This window comes from Petromyzon marinus, chromosome 23, assembly GCF_048934315.1.
Source record: "Petromyzon marinus isolate PM22_M1 ecotype Great Lakes invasive population chromosome 23, UKy_Petmar_22M1.pri1.0, whole genome shotgun sequence".
In the NCBI taxonomy this organism is placed as follows: domain Eukaryota; kingdom Metazoa; phylum Chordata; class Hyperoartia; order Petromyzontiformes; family Petromyzontidae; genus Petromyzon; species Petromyzon marinus.
This window is the reverse complement of record NC_133689.1, coordinates 6,744,798-6,765,792: the sequence shown is the minus strand read 5'-3', so window position 1 is coordinate 6,765,792 and position 20,995 is coordinate 6,744,798. Positions and strand designations below refer to the sequence as shown.

At 47.6% G+C, this 20,995-nt stretch overlaps 1 protein-coding gene across 3 annotated transcripts in view; it reads left to right on the top strand.

Annotated features, from left to right (window-relative positions):
* LOC116945244 (protein phosphatase EYA1-like) overlaps positions 1 to 19,816 on the top strand; it is a 72,767-nt gene extending 52,951 nt beyond the window's left edge. For all 3 annotated transcript variants that reach the window (XM_032959582.2, XM_076068993.1, XM_076068994.1), the window contains 6 exons: positions 11,935 to 11,993; positions 13,898 to 14,061; positions 14,913 to 15,027; positions 15,895 to 16,016; positions 18,049 to 18,149; positions 19,164 to 19,816. In XM_032959582.2, coding sequence (XP_032815473.2) covers positions 11,935 to 11,993; positions 13,898 to 14,061; positions 14,913 to 15,027; positions 15,895 to 16,016; positions 18,049 to 18,149; positions 19,164 to 19,244 — 642 coding nt within the window. In that variant the 3' untranslated portion in view covers positions 19,245 to 19,816. The remainder of the gene's footprint in view (positions 1 to 11,934; positions 11,994 to 13,897; positions 14,062 to 14,912; positions 15,028 to 15,894; positions 16,017 to 18,048; positions 18,150 to 19,163) is intronic.
* The last annotated feature ends 1,179 nt before the right edge of the window (positions 19,817 to 20,995 follow it).

The window sequence follows — 20,995 nt, the reverse complement described above, 5'->3', positions numbered from 1 at the left end:
TCACCTGGCTAAGCATTCGGCGAAGGCGGCAGCAGCTCAGTGCAGCCCCCCCCCCCCCCCGTGCAGACAACAAAGGAGGAAAGGAAACTGGCAGGAGGTAGCAAGGCAATGGCATCTACGGCTCTGGAGCTGCATGCGGCTCTTTAAGGACCGCTGAGTGGCGTTGTTTAGTAAGGAGCCACCGTCCCGTAGACACCATCCCGTAACCACCGTCCCGTAACCACCGTCCCATAGACACTGTCCGGTAGACACCATCCCGTAGCCACCATCCCATAGACACCGTCTCGTAGACACCATCCCGTAGCCACCGTCCCGTAGACACTGTCCCATAGACACTGTCCCTTAGACACCGTCCCGTAGACATTGTCCCCTAGACACCATCCCGTAGACACCGTCCCATAGACACCGTCCCGTAGCCACCATCCCGTAGACACCGTCCCATAGACACTGTCCCTTAGACACCGTTCCGTAGACACTGTCCCGTAGACACTGTCCCCTAGACACCGTCCCATAGACACTGTCCCGTAGCCACCGTCCCGTAGCCACTGTCCCATAGACACCATCCTGTAGACACCGTTCCGTAGACACTGTCCCGTAGACACTGTCCCCTAGACACCGTCCCATAGATACTGTCCCGTAGCCACCGTCCCGTAGCCACTGTCCCATAGACACCATCCTGTAGACACCGTTCCGTAGACACTGTCCCTTAGACACCGTCCCATAGACACCATCCCGTAGACACTGTCCCCTAGACACCGTCCCGTAGACACCGCTCGCATTGTGGCTCTTGAGGTTTTTGTTTTACCAAATTCTGGAAGAAAAAAAATGTTTCCTCTTGTTATTTGGGTTGCCGACCCCCTGTGGTAGACCGTATGTCAACTCGTTGAGCTTATGACCTACCGACCTAATTGTGCCCCACACAAACTCGCGTGGGGCACCGCGGTGGCTTGATGTTAATTACATCGCCTGGCATGCAGGAGGTCGTGGGTTCCATCCCGAACCCTGAGCGGCTGTATATTTGGAGTGTGCTTGTTCTCTCTCCCGTGGTCGCGTGGATTTTTCTGCAGGTCCTCCGGTTTTTGTCTCCACATTTAGAAACGTGCATTTCCAGCATTTCGCTGCCTTAAATTTCTGCGTGATAAGCCACTTCTTTGGGCTACCATTTTTGTGACCAGGTCACTTCTGAAAAAAGAGCTATATACTATAGTGAATGTTGCTATGCAATTGGTTTCACAGCCTCCTTTGCCTCCTTTGCATGATGATGCACAAGTGGTACAGGCTACAGTTTATAGGTTGATAACTATGAGATAAACATTTGGTTAATTGTACGTCTCAGTTTTTCATATCCAGAAAGTAACGACGTTGGTGACCTCTGGACATGTCAATGATGCATTAGATCAAGGTCGATTTTTTTTTTACACTCACGATACACACACCATATGTGTAAGAGGCCCTTATCTAAAAGCAATGCATATTGAATGCAAATATTCCATTTAGGAGACGGTAAGTAGAACACAACAGTGCGAAAGAGACATTAGCGTGAGAAATAACACGAATTAAGATGATAAAATTGAGCCAAAATGTGAATTCAAACCACAACAACTCCGACGTGCGAGCATTCATGGGGTGTCCACGAGTAGCGATCCCCCAGTCGGCTTCCACGCGACGACAAGCCACTTCGTTGAGCTCTCATTTGCGATGACCAGGGTCGCTTCTGATCATAGTTTCATAGTCAGGCTGCATGAAGAGCACGGCTGTCTTCCTCGCAGTGCGAACCTCACCGCGAATATGTATCCAACCTCTCATCGGAGACTCCACCCTGTCGGTGCTCAGCGCCGGACAATGGCACAGATTACGCTCAATTTACCCGGGTTTCATTCACCTGGCTGATCGCGGGGGAGGAATTCATTCAAATCTCCGAGCGGGTCAAACCGTAGGCACGTGTGAACGTATGTATTATGTTGACCTTTTGAACCGTACGTAGCCAACCGTGCTAATCAGAGGTGCGGGGGGAAGGACAACAAACTAAACACAAACAGCAGTTCTGGAGTAAATGAGATTTCCATCGAGGTTTTAAAGCGCATAGCTCCAGAGGCATTCCTAATATCGGGAGGAAGAGCATTCCAGACGGCCGCAGAAGTGCACCTGAAAGCACGCGATGCGGAGACCGTCTTTGTTCGACGGGTTAGCCAACAGCCGCTGCGAGGATGACCGGAGATCAGGTGATGGTTTACGCTCCTTGACGAGATCAGCGAGGTACTGTGGTTCGTTTGTGGGAAGCGCTTGATGCGTGCAATGAGTGTGATGGCCTCATTGCGTAGTCGTTCGGCAAACTGGAAGCCAGCGCAGCTCAGCGAGCACCGGACGGACATGGACGGATCTTCCATTACCCGCAAACGAACGCGTTACAGTGGTGCACTGAGCGTTTGCTTCCCGTAACGAGAATCAGAATGATAATATTTATTTATGCTGGAGGAATGCGATGAGCTACGAAGCTCTTTTTTATTGACAGATGTCCAGTAGGGGCGGGTAGGAACGTTACAACAACAAACTGTACAGAAACATGATAGTCGTGCAAAGTACAAGAAAGGTGAACAAATCACCCCAAACACACACACAAACACAACACAAAACCACCCCCATCTTACCAGGCAAAGCCCACTGAGGTGTTAAATTATTTTTTCAGAAGCGACCTGGCCACAAATGACAGCTCAACCAAGTGGCCCATCATTTGAACATTGATAGCACCAACGTAATCGAAATCATCTCAACGCTTGCTTCTAAATGTGGAGGCGAATACCCGGAGGATCGGAAGAAAAAAATCCACGCGCCCACGGGGAGAACGTCCAAATATACAGCAGGCGTCAGGGTCGGGATCGAGCCCCCGACCGCATGCACATCATGCGAGGTAGATAACATCTCGCCACCGTGGTGCCCCTTTAATAAATAAAGTATATAAGTTTATTTTTTTTATATATATAAAACTTTTTTTTATCTACGTGACTTTACTGAAATAACCAAAAATATATATGTTCAAATTGCATCATCATCGATTCCCCGAGCTTCGGAGAACAATCGTGCCGGAGTGGTTGCACCACCTGGAGCAAAGTGGCCAAGTGCAGCGTGCCCCCCACAATCCACTGCTTGGGGAGAAAAAGGGGGCTCAGGGCCCGGGTCAAGGGCAGGCCAACTCTCTTGGGAACAATTAAGTCCTTATGTTCTCATTGGACTGCTGGGGCTAGTTTCACCTCTGACCTCTGCGCAATCAACATGTGGTCGCCTGCTGTGCGTTAAATGGTTGGCTCGCGGTCACACGCTAATGCAATCAACGCTGCGTCTGTGCGCGCGTGCATGTAAACACAGCACACACAAATATTAAGATCCCCCGTGTAGCCTTAACAGACTGTCGGGGCAAGTGCTGTTAGCGAGCACCTATGCAGGCCGGCACTGTGGCACACACAAGGGCGTGGGTGGCCAGCACCACGACCGAGTGGCGATGTTTTAGACACCGCACCCAGGTAGCATTCATTTGAGGCCGAGTCGACATAGGGGAGGCCCAGGACCGGTTCGTCACTGGTGGTGTTGTCGTCGTCACACACGCGCACGTGCGCGCTCGTGCGTTCCACGAGGTGCGTCTCAACGGTGACTTTTGTTCTTCGATGGGGAGCACGATTTTGGCGTTGCTCATTCACTGATTTATAGCCGCGTTATACATTCGCAACGCTTTTTTAGTTTTGTTTTTTACAGCCGCACGCATTTTGTTTGTCCGAACGTGATGAATGTTCATTGTGTACGCGCAAGCGCCCGTTGATGAATGCCCTCGCTGTGACTATTTGTCACAATCACGGCCCCCACCTTCCTGCGAAAGGTGGGCGCCCTACACAATGCGGCGCTGTGAGCCGTGCGTTCTCCTTTCTTGTTTTTTTGTTGCATCGTGAAACCCCTCCGCAGGATTGGGCCGCCAGCTCGCCCCGACGTATTTACAAGCCGGCGTCGTCCGTTGGGAACTCACGCTTTCGGGGGAAGGCTCAGAGCCGATTTAGGCATCGAGACTAAAATCGCGACCTCGTAAGAAGAGGACAAGGAACAGCTTTTTTTTTTCCAGCCCCCCCATAACTTTCCCCTTTTTTAAAATTTAGGTAAGGCAAAACTCAGCGGTTTAATCTTCTTTTTTTAAGTTGTGGCATTTTCAAGGTAGGGCAAGGCTCATTTGGTCGCGTGGCGCTTATATTTCTCACCGGTAAAGGGGCAAGAGAGGTGAAGCCGTTTTGGCTGCGATTTTTCTTTGAAACGATCGAGGCAGGATGTTGGCCGTCTGGATGCCTTGTACCCGGGCCCAGACAACATCTGTTTCCAATGCAAGCGAGCGGAGAGCCGCGTGTGCCAGGGGCAATCCGCGTCTCGGGGCCCAGCGCTTGCTTGCGCGCGCACGGGAATTCACGTGCCCTACGCTGAAGCGACCCCGTGCGAAAAGCACACAAACAGCCGAGTTGTACAAAGTTACGTTTTGAGGGTTCTTTTTTTTCTTCCCCTCGTCCCTCGCCGCAATTCCCCCTTACTGACTTGGGAGGTTTTTTTTTCTTCTTCCCACTCTCCTGTTTGTACACCATCGTTTTTATTTCATTCTTTTTTTTTTACAGGGCAGGGGTTACTTTAGGCAATCGCCAGCAATCCGAGATCGCGTGGCCCCGCGCGACTTTGCCGTGGCGTGTGGCGTAAAAACAAACAAAAGAGTGAAACTCTCCGGCGGGATGCGGGGCCGTCACAACGTTGAGCTCTCAGAGGATGCAGCGGATGAAAGGGCTGATGTTGACATCGTGCACGTGCTCACATACAGGCACGACCTGCACTTGATATCACTGCTCTTTAAAACAACTGCGGAATCGATGATTTCTTACCGTGCTCTCTGGGGTTATGAGACGCTCCGGAAAGTAATATGCACTCCCCCTACTTGTGTCCGGTGTTAGACAGATCTGGTCACACAACCCTTCTGGATTAAAATAGGGAAATAAAGTACGTCTTATAATCCGGAGAGCACCGCGTTAATATTAACGAAGCGATTTGTTTACGAGCACGGATTTCGCGGAACGGGACAAATTATTGTTGGCTCGTAAACTCGGAGGCGAGGATTTTACAGAGGGTCGCTTGTTCACCAGCGGATTTTGAGCTCCGGCTGTGAGAAGCCGATTTCAAAGCTGAAAACTTAAAATTCGCCGATTAAAAATAAATGTTTTGCGAGACTTCGCAATCAAACCCAAGGTGTTGTGCTCCGTGTGTGTGAATTCACACAGAGTTCACAGAAATCATAATTTGCTTGGCACACTTAAAAAAATGTAACCATTTTGGAAAGCACGTGTCTGTGACTCCTTTACCCTCACTTGGCGATGTCGTAATTTTGGGATTTTTCGACCCATACTTCACCGTATGAGTCGGTGTGAGTTCAGATATAACTTTCCACTGCCCGGGTATCAAGCTTGCCTTCAGCGGGTTCGCAGAGCAGTACGTTGGCCACAGCGCCACCTCCGCCCCAAGATAAATGGCCTTCATTTATAGCCAGATAAGAGCTCTTTGACAAAGTGAAGTTAACATTTTCAAGATAGATGGGGTTTTTTTTACATATTTACAGCAAAACAGCGAACATTCCTACGTGTAAACAATCCTAAAGTCAGGGTTTTGAAAGACGGGCAATAACACTCACGATAATTGAATTGTCAATATTGTGGGTTTACTCTCCAACACACCGGTGTGCTGTACTAGTAACGAATTGGCACCGTTTTGTTTACGTGACAACCCTAACTGATTGGCTGTTTCGGGTGGTGGCGGGTTTTAACGACACATTTAGATATTTACGCGATCTAACCCAAAAAAAAACTCTATTTGGACCAATATGCAAGTCAGAAATATGAATGCCAATCTACAATCGTGTTTTGACTCGAATCGCAGCCATGGATTGCAGCAATTCATCGACGAAGCATTGCATCCCCTCGCGGATGGACAGAGGTAGAGGTTGATGCTCGCTGCCAAACCATCGACTCAGCACTGAAAGGGAGTTTAGACCTCAACCCAGTAGTGCCACCTCCTGGCCAGTGACAATAACGCCGGCGTATGCCAGTCGCGTCCGAATGCGGGTGATCGCCTCTGTGAACGCAACAAGCCCATTGCTCCCAATGGTTCATCAAAGCCTCACCTCTTATCTTCCTCTTCCCTCCCCGTACCCTTTACTAACCCCCTACGCACCCCTCCCCTCTATTGTTGGTCACCCATTCCTCATCCCATGCACGTTCCCGCCATTTAAAACTAATATTTTTCGATTTAAAGCTTTCGTGACTGCAAGGATTCATCTTCTTTGGTTGTTTCGGTAAAGTCACGTAGAATGAGAATAAAATAATAAATTGATAAAATAAAATAACACAATAATATTCTCACGACGTTTCGGCCACAACACAAGCGGCCTTCATCAGGTGAAGGGACGAGACTGTCTGGTAGGACAGCGCTGGAGTCAAAAAGCCACGCTCAGATCACGACCTTTAAGCTGTGTGAGAAGAAACAAAGCGCCTTGACAAAGGAATTAGCATATAATTTTAGCATTGAAATGGCTGAGTGATTAGCTTGTGACTGGTCACAGAAATGGCTATGTTAAAGTTAAAGCATACACATCCGCAGAGGCACCCCTTGACAAAGGAATTAGCATAGAATTTAACATTGAAATAGCTAAGTTAAAGCATACACATCCGCAGAGGCACCCCTTGACAAAGGAATTAGCATAGAATTTAGCATTGAAATAGCTGAGTGATTAGCTTGTAACTGGTCACAGAAATAGCTATGTTAAAGTCAGAGCATACACATTCACCGAGGCACCTAGTACAAATCAAACAGGAGAATTTAGCATTGAAATAACTAGGCGAATTTAGCATTGAAATAACTGAGTGATTAGCTAGTGACTGGTCACAGAAATGGCTATGTTGAAGTCAAGGCCTACACATCTGAGCTATTCACAGTAACTGGGTATACAATACAATATATAATGAATACTATATAGTGAACCAATAAAAAACTAAAATATAAATTACCTTAATGTTATCAATAAACTCTATATTCTCCAATCAGCTAAGCTATCAACAATAAGTCGTTATATATCACAATGCTATATGGCGAAAAAATGGGTGGATTCTTACCCTCAACTTTAGCAACACGGATAGCTACGGGCCCCGTTCAGACGGACGAGTTCATCCATGGTCGGAACAGAGGAGGGGGAGAGAGACAGCTGCGAGGCGCTGTTATACTCCATGTTGTAAACCATACCATTAACCGTGGTGCGAGAGGTATTAAGAGTCAATGCTGGCAAAAGAGCTGCGGTCTGAAGGTCATCGCAAAATACAATTAATTAAGAACAGAAATGGTTTAAAACATCTTTCCAATGGTTACAAAGCCAAAATCCATCTTCTCGGTTGAAATTGTCTCTGTGCTTGTATATGTGAATGGCCTCATGAACGAATCTCTCATGGTAGCCGGTTGGTTTGCAAAGAACCTCCGTCTTGGAGAAGTCAATGTCATGTGAGCCTACTGAATTATAACAGTGATCTGCCACGGCAGAGGAGTTCGTCCTACCGTGTTTCAAGTCTGCTTTATGTTCGCGGATGCGGTTCGAGATATGTCTTTTGGTTTCTCCAATGTAGCTACTACCACAGAGGCACTTTAGTTTGTAAACGCCCGGGTACTGTATGTCTGGAACAGCATCTTTTACAGATGGAACTAAATCACGGATTTTATGTAGTGTTGAATCGGACCTGGATCTTGTGTTTATTCAGGATTTTGGAGATCTTTTTAGTGACCCCTGCAATGTAGGGTAAGGTGATGGTTTTGAGTGGCTCAACAAGAGGATCCTTCTTCATGACTGCAGTGATGGCTTTGCGGATTGTGTAGTCGGAGTAACCATTAGCCCTGAGAGCCTGGTGTACGTGCTTGAGTTCACTGGTAATGTGTTCCTGGTCGGAAATGCATTGGGCTCTATGGTATAGAGTCTTGATGAGGGAGTTCTTCTGGGATGGATGGTGGTGGGAATCCGGTTTCAAGTAAGCATCTGTATGGGTAGCTTTCCTGTAGACAGAGTGGCTCATTGAACCATCATGTCTCCTTTTAATTAAGACATCCAAAAAGGGTAGTTTGCCATCTTTTTCGACCTCCATGGTAAATCTGATGGCTGGGTGTATGGAATTGATGTGGTCGCGGAATTGGTCTAGAGCAGGCTGGAAATGTGGCCAGATGACAAAGGTGTCATCCACGTACCTCTTCCATAAGGTCAGGCGTAGAGTGGCAGTCTGGATGGCGTCAGTTTCAAATTTTTCTATGAATACGTTGGCTACAACCGGAGATAGGGGGGAGCCCATTGGGGTGCCCTCAGTTTGTTTGTAGAAAGTTCCATTCCAGGTGAAGTATGTGTTGGTTAAGCAATGTCTCACCAGGGGGGGTACATCAGTATGCAGTCCTTGATGAACCAGGTCTTCAATGATAGCGATGGTGTCAGGTACCGGGACTTTGGTGAACAAGGACACCACATCAAAACTGACAAGCAGGTCGTCTGGGGACAGGGAAATGCCTTTGATTGTCGATACCAGGTGAGTAGAATTTAGTATCGCAGAGGTGCTTTTTCCAGTGAAAGGTCGCAGTATATCAGCAAGAAAACGTGCCAGTTTATAGGTGGGGGAGTTGATAGTAGAGACGATGGGACGAAGGGGTGTATCTTCTTTGTGTATCTTTGGAAGGCCATATAATCTTGGTGGTCTGGCAGCAGAGGGTTTCAACGAGAACTGTTTGATCTCATCAATTAATGCTGTTGAATCAGAGATGATTTTGTTCGTTTTGGTAACCAGGCTGTTGGTGGGATCTCCTTTTTATTTTTGTATAGCTGCCATCGTTGAGTAGTTCTTGAATTTTGTTGTTATATTCTGTTTTGTCCATGATGACAGTGGCATTGCCCTTGTCGGCTGAGAGGACGACAATATCATCCCTCTTTTTTAATTGAGATAATTCAAAATGTTCGTCTTTGCTGATGTTGCTGGGTGGCAACTTAGCGTTTTTGAGGGTTGCAGCGATTTCAGATCTTGCTACGTCTGCAGAGATGTGACTCAAGCCCTTGAGTGCAACGTCGAAATGGGCAATGATATCATTAACCGTTAAGTGTCTCGGTGTGACAGCAAAGTTTAGACCTTTAGCTAAAACGGATTTCAGACCATCAGAAATGGAACTGTTGCTGCGATTAATTACGACTTTGTTGACGTCTATCTTTTCGGTGTGCGGATCCGATTTTTTGCTGGAGAGGTGATTGAATTTGGAAATCAAATTGTCCCTACATTTGGTCGACATAGTGGCAGCCGAAGAGGTAGTCATATTGTCTACATGTTCCCAATCCGATGTAGACATTGTTGCTGTCAATGTTAAGTGTGATTTGTAGAGTGTCTTGTCTAACTGATCGAGTTCGGTGCGTGTAAGTCTGATTTTTTCTGAGATAAGAGCGAAGCTAGTTCTAGCTAGAATTCGTTTTGCATTGAGAGAAGTTGCAACAGCAGAGGTTAGTGTAAATGCGGTTGGTATTACCTTAGAGTCGCGGCATCTCTTCAGCGCTGTCCTACCAGACAGTCTCGTCCCTTCACCTGATGAAGGCCGCTTGTGTTGTGGCCGAAACGTCGTGAGAATATTATTGTGTTATTTTATTTTATCAATTTATTATTTTATTCTCATTCTACGTGACTTTACCGAAAGAACCAAAGAAGACTAATATTTTTGTTTATCCAGTTTTTTTTATTCAACGAAAGTTAAGCTCCTCGATCAAAGGACTGCGCTGTGAATATAAAATAAGATGCAAGTGTAATTATTTTTTACACTAAACGATACGCGCAGTGGCACAGCGGCAGCACGTCCGCCGCTTGTTGCAGCGGTGCACGGTTCGATTCCGGCAGGCAGCCCTGGTTATTGCTGCGGCATGCGTTACTCACAGTGAGCGTTAAAGATCCCCTGGCGTCAGTCGAAGCGAGTAAATCCATTGTGTGCCGAATACCAAACGTACAAAATCACTGCTATTAACAAGAATTCAAATTTATAATGCGCATTCCATCCTTGGATCCCAAATGCGTATTTGAGAACGCAACGCATTTGTAAATTCTATGCGTGACATCGGGCACAAGGTGGTGCACTAGTTCCTGCGAGAGTTCTGAGTGGAAGAAAAAAAGCATCTAACCATGGGACCTTTTTTTGCCAGTATACAAAATGATAAAATAATGAAAAATAGATCTTCCCCTTTCTGGCAATAAAAGAGGAGGTGTTAAGATGTTCAACCACCAAATAGACACCCTTTTTTCAAGGCATCAAGTCTGCATTGACCGCGCGTACTTAAGAGAATAGGTGTAACTGATTGACCCGAGCTATCAGTGTTCTGACACTTGCATTGCCTTTGTTACTGTTCGCCTCTTGGCGTTATTCTCTGGTCTAACACCGCTGAGACCAGGCACGAAAGAAGGCTGTCTCTGGTGTAGGCCAATCAGTTTCGAAGACAATGCCATTATATTATCAGAGCGTGTTTGTTTGCGGGTTTGTGTGTTTTAATGCAGACTTTATGCCTTTGTAAAAAAAATTTTTTTATCTATTTGGTGTTTGCACATCTTAACACCCCCTATTTTACTGCCAGAAAGGGGACGCCTGTAGCACTATCGGAATGTAAGCGTGAGGAAAAAAAACATCAAACAGAAGTTAGCGTGGAAACAATTGTAGCTCTTCGACGCGTTGCCAGGTCCTACTCGCCAATGGCGGAGCCAGGATTCTCAGGTGGGGGGGGGGAGGGCATCCCCTCCAGCAATGGAAAATGATAGAGGAGTTGTTAGTAACTAAGGAGTTGTTAGTAAGTAAGGAGTTGTTAGTAGGTAAGGAGTTGTTAGTAGGTAAGGAGTTGTTAGTAAGTAAGGAGTTGTTAGTAAGTAAGGACTTGTTAGTTAGTAAGGAGTCGTTAGTAAGTAAGGAGTTGTTAGTAAGTAAGGACTTGTTAGTAGGTAAGGAGTTGTTAGTAGGTAAGGAGTTGTTAGTAAGTAAGGAGTTTTTAGTAAGTAAGGACTTGTTAGTAAGGAGTCGTTAGTAAGTAAGGAGTTGTTAGTAAGTACGGAGTTGTTAGTAAGTAAGGAGTTGTTAGTAGGTAAGGAGTTGTTAGTTAGTAAGGAGTTGTTAGTAAGCAAGGAGTTGTTAGTTAGTAAGGAGTTGTTAGTAAGGAGTCGTTAGTAAGTAAGGACTTGTTAGTAAGGAGTCGTTAGTAAGTAAGGAGTTGTTAGTAGGTAAGGAGTTGTTAGTAGGTAAGGAGTTGTTAGTGAGTAAGGAACTTGTCCCTTGCTTTTTATTCGACGCGTTGTTAGTGATCGGCATCGCGCTCGCTGAAGGTGTTGATGCCTTCAGGGAAGTCGTGGACTCTGTATAAGCAATTGCACACAATTCTGAGTCACTTATAACTGCTTTGCCGTTACTTATTGCCAATTATGGACTCAGACTATTGTCCTATCATCTCATAGAGTCCCTGGCACGTAATAATATGCTACACAGTGGCAGTGCGGGTCGCAAAATGCCGATTTATTACGAATAAACCCCAATGATCCGAACTAAATCCCTAATTTCGATCATTGGGAGGGCACGTGCCACCCCCCCCCCCCCCACTGGCTCTGCCAGTGCTACCCGCGCGTGTCGTTCAGCACGATGTCCGACGTTTCGCTCCAAGTTCCGCGAGCTTGCTTGAGAACTGCTCGTGCCAAACAGCACGTGGTGCAAATCCGGCAGCGCATCGGAGCGCCGTGCAGCGCAACACCGAACACCGTGGCGGCCGCGAAGACGAGAAAAACAATTCTTGCCGTGTGTTTCATTTCATCGAAGTGATGTGTGCTGTGCTTTCTTTCTGTCTTTGAGGAGTGTGACCAGTCCCACATAGACGACGTCTCAGCAGACGACAACGGGCAAGACCTAGGGTGAGTGAGGCATCCCCCCCCCCTCTCCATCCACAGGCCAGCGCCGCACATCCGACTTGCCAAAGGCCGAGTTATAGGCGGATATGTGAACGGGTCAGATGTGTGAACGTCAATACACGATGACAGTTACGGCGTGTGCATATACTGCGCTGGTTGTGGGCGGTTAATTGGTCAGGGCATACATGTGAATACGTTCATAGTTCATAGTTTCATTTATTTGGTATAGCCCTGTCAGCCATTCGGCTCTTGAATCGGGTGCAACTGCAACAAACAAAAACACGAACAAGAAAACATCTTAAGGTGACTTTGTGCATGTGCAAACAGAAAATCCAGGAAAAAAACATCAAAATAATCCTGAAATAGCACCGTACACCAACGCTGTGTGCAAAGATCCCAGTGGGATGCAAGTCAAACAACAACAACAAGAAAACTTAGATTAAGGCCATCAGTCTAACTCCGTACTACAATAAACAAAAACATGGCCAATCCAAAAAAACGTGCGACGGTCGGATATGCGACGTACTGTATTGAAACTATGAACTATTTTTTATTTTACCAGTACCCACTGAGCTATGAGCTGTTTTTTTAGTAGCGACTTGGCCACAAATGATAGGTCAACGAAGTTAGGGTAAATGTATAGCAGCCAAATACTCTAGACGCTCGATGATGATTCTCAACATGGAGGGGAAAACCGGAGGACCCGGAGAAAAATCCACGCGACCACGGGGAGAGAGAGAGACCATGCAAACTCCACACATACAGGCGTCAGGTTCGGGATGGAACCCACGACCTCCTGCATACCAGGCGTGGTAGTCAACATCTCCTAGCCACCCTCGTTCCATCTGCCCGGCGGAGCATGCCCGAACTTCCGCTGCCGACTGGCCACCTGGGCCTTGGCGAAAGCCTCTCAACGTAGCGTCAACGTTCGGCGCGTAGTGATGCACCCGTGCACCACAACCCCCGCTCGACGCGTGACGCCGGGCAGTCGAATCGTGACCCACAATCTCAGCAGCGCCCGCTCGGGCCAGTGAGCCGCTCTGCCACCCCAAACGGTGTGAATCCATAAAAGTGTCTCAATTGCGGCCACATTTTAAAACGCTGCCGCATGTATTATGCGTGTAGGATTGACTATCTTTATTGTGGTAGTAGTGGGAATAATAATAATAATAATGCTAAACAACGAACATTTGTTGGTTATTGGATGATGGTTCTTGGTGGTGGTCGTGGTGGTGGTTCGGAGGCAATCCAAAAGCGCAAGCCGTCTGGAACGCTCTTCCCTCAAATATAAGGAAGCCACTGGAGCTATGCACTTTTCAAATCTCGATTGAAAACTCATTCCTTTAGAACTGCTTCTTTGCGTTTAGTTTGTTGGCGTTTCCCCCGCACATCCTATTAGTACGGTTGGCTACGTACGGTGCAAAACAAATTCAGCATACATATATACAAGGTGCTTCAAAAGATTGTTAACACTTACATGGGACGATCATTCATGATGGGGAAAATGAACGGATAATACTACACTGTAACACGATAACAAAAGTATCTTAATAGCTTCAAAAAATCAAAGAGTCTCCCACTTGTTCGCCATCGTTGTCAACACGTGCCCTGGAATCTTCTCCAGGTGATCTCCAGAGCCCGGAGTCACGCTTCTTGTGGTATTGTTGCAAATTCTCGGAAGTGTTCACATTTTTTTGAAACACCCTGGACATTCGAGGGGTCACCCCTATTCTTAAAAAACATTGCGCTCTGACCAAATGTATTTTTACTACATTATGGCCCTCGATGTAAATGCCGGTATTATTATTATTTATACTTACTACGATTGATGCTTGCTGGATGTTAACGATGGAAATGAGAGTGACGGCCGTGACGACGGTGACGACGGTGATCCTTCCCGCCGGCAGGACGTACAACTTTGCGACGGACGGGTTCTGCACGGCGAGCGGCAGCGGCGGGGGGCTCTGCGCGGCCACGGGCGTGCGCGGTGGAAGCGAGTGGATGAGAAAGCTCGCCTTCCGCTACCGGCACATTAAGGAGATTTACAACACCTACAAGAACAACCTGCCAGGCGAGCGGGCTCGCTTTACCGCTCACCACGCGCGCAAACAGACCGTCGCACCTCCGAGTCGCGCGGTTCACAATCGGAGATATTTATACTGGAGGAATCCGGTGAGCTTTAAAGCTCTTGTTTCACAGGTGTCCAGTAGACATCCGCGAACCTCTACTGGTTAAGCTACGTACGGCGTGAAAGAAGTTCAACATACGTACACCAAGTTTGGTTTCTCACTTAATTTGACTTATTGCAGCTCTGAGAATTAGGATTTTTTTGTTCAGTTTTTTTTTTGTTACCTTGCACGGGGCTTGTGAAATGTGTGTCCTTGGTTGTGTTCTCCCTCGCCGACAGAGTGGAGCCACCTCGACACGAGTCTCGGCCTCGTAGGCTCATTCTTATCCAGTCAAACATTTCCTCCTCCTCCTCTGTGTTACTCTCCACGCACGGCCGCAAAGGCCGGCCGGCTGGCGGCGCTGCCTCCGGCATTGCGCATGCCCGCATGCACAATTTAAACGTTATTTTGCGGCTATACATTTCTACACGATCAGCCACTTCATTGAGCTATCACTTGTGGCCAGGTCGCTTCTGAAAAAGAAGCTAATATCCCAGTGGGCTTCACCTGGTACGAATTTTTTGTTTTGTTTCATGTGTATGTATTTAAAATGTGCTTACCTTTCCTATACTTTGCACTCCTATTTGCGTTCTTGTATTTTTTGTTCTGACGTTTTGACCTGCCCCTACTGGACATCTGTGAAAAAAAGAGCTTTACAGCTCATCGGATTCCTCCAGTAGAAATAAATATTCCGATTCCCGATTTTGATTAACGTAGAATTATGCTTCGCTTGCTGCTGCTGCTGCTGCTGCAGGTCTGCTTGGGCCGGTGAAGGGTGAGGCGTGGCTGCAGCTGCTGCCCGAAATCGAGAACCTCACCGAGTCGTGGCTCATGTTGGCCCACAAGTGCCTGTCGCTCATCCACTCCAGGTGCGCGCACAATCACAGCCCCGCCGCTCCCGGACGCTCGTTGCACCCCCGGTGCCACTGCGAGCGGTTTTAAAATCTGTCGTCGTTGTTGTGACGGAGCTGGGGTTCTACACTCGTGAGTGTAGTTTATTTTCTTTTCATGTACATCGCTTCGAGATAAAACCAATTTTTTTTTTCACCAGGTAAGGCCCATTTATTTATTTCACCAGGTAAGGCCCAGAAGCAACCTGGCCACAGAATGATAGCTCAATGACGTGGATTATCACGTGGAAATTTATAGCAGCCACATACTCTAAATGCATGCTTCTAAATGTGGAGGGGAAAACCGGAGGAGCCGAGAAAAATCCACGCGACCACGGGGAGAACACGCAAACTCCAAATATACGGCAGGCGTTAGGGTCGGGATCGAACCCAAGACCTCCTGTATAACAGGCGAGGTAGTTAACATCTCCTAGCCACCGCAGCGCCCCATATTATGATGTGAAAGGCGCTTTTTTAAATGGACGTTACCATCATTATGATAGGGTTGCCAGGATGTGGAGATCGGAATACGGTTTATTTCCACGAGTAAGCCCCATTGAGGTCTTTGAGAGCAACTTGGTCAGCAGACAACAACGGTTCAATCGCCAATAATCATCGGCCATGATCAATCCACTGCTGGATGAAGGCCTCCCCACAATTCCTCGCCATCCCCTGCGTGAAAATAATGAACTTTTTCTTCTTCTCAAAAATAAGCATCCTCTGAAACGGACGTCGAAGAAGCAGACCCAAAAAGGCAATGAATGCGATGGCTTTGACTTGGTCCTTGGTTGAACTGGGAGTTGAGGAGGAATTTACGGAGCGTCGTGTGCTTGTCGCGGGACGCAGGAGTAACAGCGAGAACGTTCTGGTGACGACAACGCAGCTCATCCCGGCGCTGTCCAAGGTGCTGCTCTACGGCTTCGGAGAGGTGTTCCCCATCAACAACATCTTCAGTGCCACCAAGATGGGTAAGGCCCACGGAGCTACAGCGAGGGAAACAAGTATTTGATCCCCTGCTGATTTTGTACGTTTGCCCACTGACGAAGAAATGATCAGTCTATAATTTTAATGGTAGGTTTATTTGAACAGTGAAAGACAGAATAACAACAACAAAATCCAGAAAAACGCATGTCAAAAATGTTATGAATTGATTTGCATTTTAATGAGGAAAATAAGTATTTGACCGCTCTGCAAAACATGACTTAGTACTTGGTGGCAAAACCTTTGTTGGCAATCACAGAGGTCAGACGTTTCTTGTAGTTGGCCACCAGGTTTGTACTTATCTCAGGAGGGATTTTGTCCCACTCCTCTTTGCAGATCTTCTCCAAGTAATTAAGGTTTCAAGGCTGACGTTTGGCAACTCGAACCTTCAGCTCCCTCCACAGATTTTCTATGGGATTAAGGTTAGGCCACTCCATGACCTTAATGTGCTTCTTCTTGAGCCACTCCTTTGTTGCCTTGGCCATGTGTTTTGGGTCATTGGCATGCTGGAATACCCATCCACGACCCATTTTCAATGCCCTGGCTGAGGGAAGGAGGTTCTCACCCAAGATTTGACGGTACATGGCCCCGTCCATCGTCCCTTTGATGCGGTGAAGTTGTCCTGCCCCCTTAGCAAAAAAACACCTCCAAAGCATAATGTTTCCACCTCCATGTTTGACGGTGGGGATGGTGTTCTTGGGGCCATAGGCAGCATTCCTCCTCCTCCAAACACGGCGAGTTGAGTTGATGCCAAAAAGCTCCATTTTGGTCTCATCTGACCACAACACTTTCACCCAGTTGTCCTCTGAATCATTCAGATGTTCATTGGCAAACTTCAGACGGGCATGTATTAGTGCTTTCTTGAGCAGGGGGACCTTGCGGGCGCTGCAGGATTTCAGTCCTTCACGGCGTAGTGTGTACCAATTGTTTTCTTGGTGACTATGGTCCCAGCTGCCTTGAGATCATTGACAAGATCCTCCCGTATAGTTCTAGGCTGATTCCTCACCGTTCTCATGATCATTGCAACTCCACGAGGTGAGATCTTGCATGGAGCCCCAGGCCGAGGGAGATTGACAGTTCTTTTGTGTTTCTTCCATTTGCGAATAATCGCACCAACTGTTGTCACCTTCTCACCAAGCTGCTTGGCAATGGTCTTGTAGCCCATTCCAGCCTTGTGTAGGTCTATAATATTGTCCCTGACATCCTTGGAGAGCTCTTTGGTCTTTGGCCATGGTGGAGAGTTTGGAATCTGATTGATTGATTGCTTCTGTGGACAGGTGTCTTTTATATAGGTAACAAGCTGAGATTAGGAGCACTCCCTTTAAGAGTGTGCTCCTAATCTCAGCTCGTTACCTGTATAAAAGACACTTGGAAGCCAGAAATCTTTCTGATTGAGAGGGGGTCAAATACTTATTTCCCTCATTAAAATGCAAATCAATTTATAACATTTTTGACATGCATTTTTCTGGATTTTTTTGTTGTTATTCTGTCTCTCACTGTTCAAATAAACCTACCATTAAAATTATAGACTGATCAGTTCTTTGTCAGTGGGCAAACGTACAAAATCAGCAGGGGATCAAATACTTTTTTTTCCCTCACTGTATGCAGCTCATTTTTCAGAAGCGACCTGGCCACAAATGATAGCTCAACGAAGTGGCATATCACGTGGAAATACATAGCAGCCAAATACTCTAAGAGCATGATTATAAATGTGGAGGGAAAAACCAGAGGACCCGGAGAAAAATCCACACGACTATGGGTAGAACATGCGCACTCGAAATGAACAGGTAATGCACCTCCCCATTGAGCTCATAGAGAGTGTGAAAAGCCGCTGCAGGTTGTGATTCTTGGACGGCGCTTAAAGCAAGCCGATTAGTGTCCTATCCCCTCCGCTATAGCTCCTCCACACAGTTAAACTAAGCCACCTCATGCCCTATCCCTCGTCGCTTGTGAGACAGTGGCGCTTGCCCTTGGTACACACGTGCTGTGGCGTGCGTCCACCCGTGTGCGTGCATACAGGAAAGGAGAGCTGCTTCGAGCGGATTGTATCTCACTATGGACGGAAGGTGATTTACGTCGTCATCGGAGATGGAGTGGAAGAAGAGCAAGTGGCCAAAAAGGTAGAAACGCACACGTGCACAGTCTGCAGAGAGACCTATCCAAGCTTAATGCTGGCATCGTGGAAATGTCACCGCGTGTGCCTCTCGTGTCAAGCAAAGATGAATGGCACGCTTGAAATACGGCGTCACATCGGGGATACTTAGCGTAGGCAGGCTCAACGATGCTTGCTACCAGATTGATGAAGGCAGTTCATCCCAAAGATAACGAGATGAATGTCGGAAATTCTACGTATGGTGCGATTCGGATCTACCGAGCATCTAAACGCGACCACGTCTCAAGGTGCCGTGGCACACTAACGATGGCGCGCATTCAGGGATCGCTGTGGGTAGAGGGGTATTATTTTCTTTTTTATATAAAAGGCAAAGGTGGGCGCAACGGAGGGAAGGTTTACGGGGAGGGGGAATGTAGTGATGGCGGCGGCAGGAGAGAGGGAATAGCACGATAAGCAGAGCAGTGGTGGTAATACACCCACCGCCTGTAATCCGGCACTTTGGAGACGATGGGTGGATGGCATAAATCTCTCGAAACTCCTTCCCCGTGGGCGACAAGGAGCCATATCCTGGATCGCCAGGGGAAGGCAGTACAGCAAAAATGTGGACACCTGTTCCGTTTGTACGGGATAGTTTCCCAATCGCATGCGTAGGTTTTCTCCAAGCGCTCCGGTTTACTCCCACATGTAAACGCCAGTTAATTGGCTCATAACACCTTAATATGTAGAGGATCGCAGAGCATGGGGAAAATTGTTTGTTACCGGCTCATCGCGTGTGGCTGCCGCCTTCCCACTCGTCTGCAGTTCCTCGCGCTTGAGTCGTGCCGTCTCTACCAAAAAGAGTGAGCGATTACTGTGCAGCGCGTCACAAGTTTCAATTATTATTATTACAATGAGCAAAGACCGGCTGAAGGTTTCGACACGTTTTGGTTGCTTGGGCAGAGGGGGCTGGGTTGAGCAGTGAGTCGGAGCACATGCAGTGAGTAACCACTGTTTTTTTTTTTTGCATGGATCTGGAATTCAGCTCCACATGCCTTTCTGGAAGATCTCCAGCCACTCGGATTTGGTGGCCCTGCACCAGGCCCTCGAAATGGACTATTTGTAGCGCGCGGACCAGGATTGAACTGCAAGTGGCAAGGGACCATTGGCTGCGGCATGTGGACACTCGTGGAGAGAGACTGAGAAATCCGCGTCCGGGAAACATGCGTGCCGGCCGGCACAAAAACCTGACTGTAGTTGATTTTATAAAGTGACTGCAGGTACAATTAAATCAAGGGGAGTTTCTAACTTTTTAGTTAGGGTATTTATTTAAAAGTAACTCATTTTAGACGCTTTACACATCTGGAATGTGGCGAGGGCATTTATGTTGTGTTTTGAACTGAATAAAATTGAATGATAAAATTTTGCACGGTGGACTGTGAATATTCATAAACTCTTTTACGAAATCATGTTCTGTTAAAAAAAAAATCCCGTAATCTGACGATACATCCTCACTTTTACATCAGCATAGCACACACTCTGTCAATTAAAATGTTTACAACTTGAAAAGTTAAATTCTGAGCAAGATGTTAAGCAAAAGAATGAGAAAAAGGTTGTTAATAATCCACTTTCATTTGAATGCAAACTGCAGTACTTGAAAATAAATGCATAATTATGTAATAAAGCTTTTGAACTGTTGCTTATGATTTTTTTGTTTTGTTTAAATCATGTCACACTGTTCAGGAATCCAGCACTCGTCATACAATAACCTGGGCACCAATGACAAAACGCATGTATACGTCCAACAAGAATCATGCAATTGATAACGCGCGCAGTATTTCACGAGACTCACATCGCCGTGACTCTTGTGGCACGGAGCCCAGCTCAGTGTCGCTAGAAAGTCAGGCGAGAGATAGAGAGAGGGACACGGGGCCTTTAAGGCGCCATCTCAGGAAGTGAAGTGTAAGTTGAACACTTCTGAAGCTGCAGCGGGACGATGATAGCCACGTTGCAGACTATTAAGGGCAGCCATGGAGAAACGACGCCCGGTAGTGACCATGGTTCTGGTCCTTGGAGCGAGGAGGGGAAGGAGGTTCTGAGTCGCTGCTGCTGTGGAGAGTTCCACCATGAGCCGCGGTGAAGGGTTGACGGGAGTGGCATTTGGCTCAGCAACGTTGGGACCCAACGCGACTCGGCCAGCCAGGCTGACGCAACCAAGGCAAGGCAGGTCCGGCTCAGCAGAGCCAAGTGTACCCGGACGACGACACGACACTAGGCCACTCGCTCCCCCTTGTAGCCAGTCTCGCCCCCTTCCAGCCACCTCAGGCAGGTCGACAGGTAGACAGCCCTACCACCTGCCACCTCCGGTCCCATCCAGCCCCGGGCAAGAGGAAGAGGTTAAGAGCTTGCCACAGAACGCCTCAGCTGGCGACAGATCTCAGCCATCGGTGGAGGCCTCGATTTCCAGTGGTGGTCGTTGTTTATCGCGCCCCCTCGCATTCTATTCCGGTTCGCATTCATACAAGCGCCCTTTCCTCGGTGAGGAAGGCGATGGAATTGATGGGAGGGACAGCGGTTTGGAATGGGGTAGATACGTCTCTCTCCCTCTCCCCATTGCTTCGTCCTCACCTTTCATTGAGCTGCACCCACCACCCCGTTCCTTTGCATGTGCAGCATTGGCTGCCCGGGGTTTGACCTACGCGACCCCTTACAGCAGCAGGAGGTGCGAGCGGCAACTTTAAAATGAAAAATGCAGCCTTGGGTCAATCGGGGGGGGGGGGGGGGGGGGTGAAGCGCTGGGGATAAAAGCCAGCGAGAAGCGCTCATGTTGCCTTCTCTTTTCGCCTGGAGTTCACGGAGGTGCCGGGGAGAAAGCTG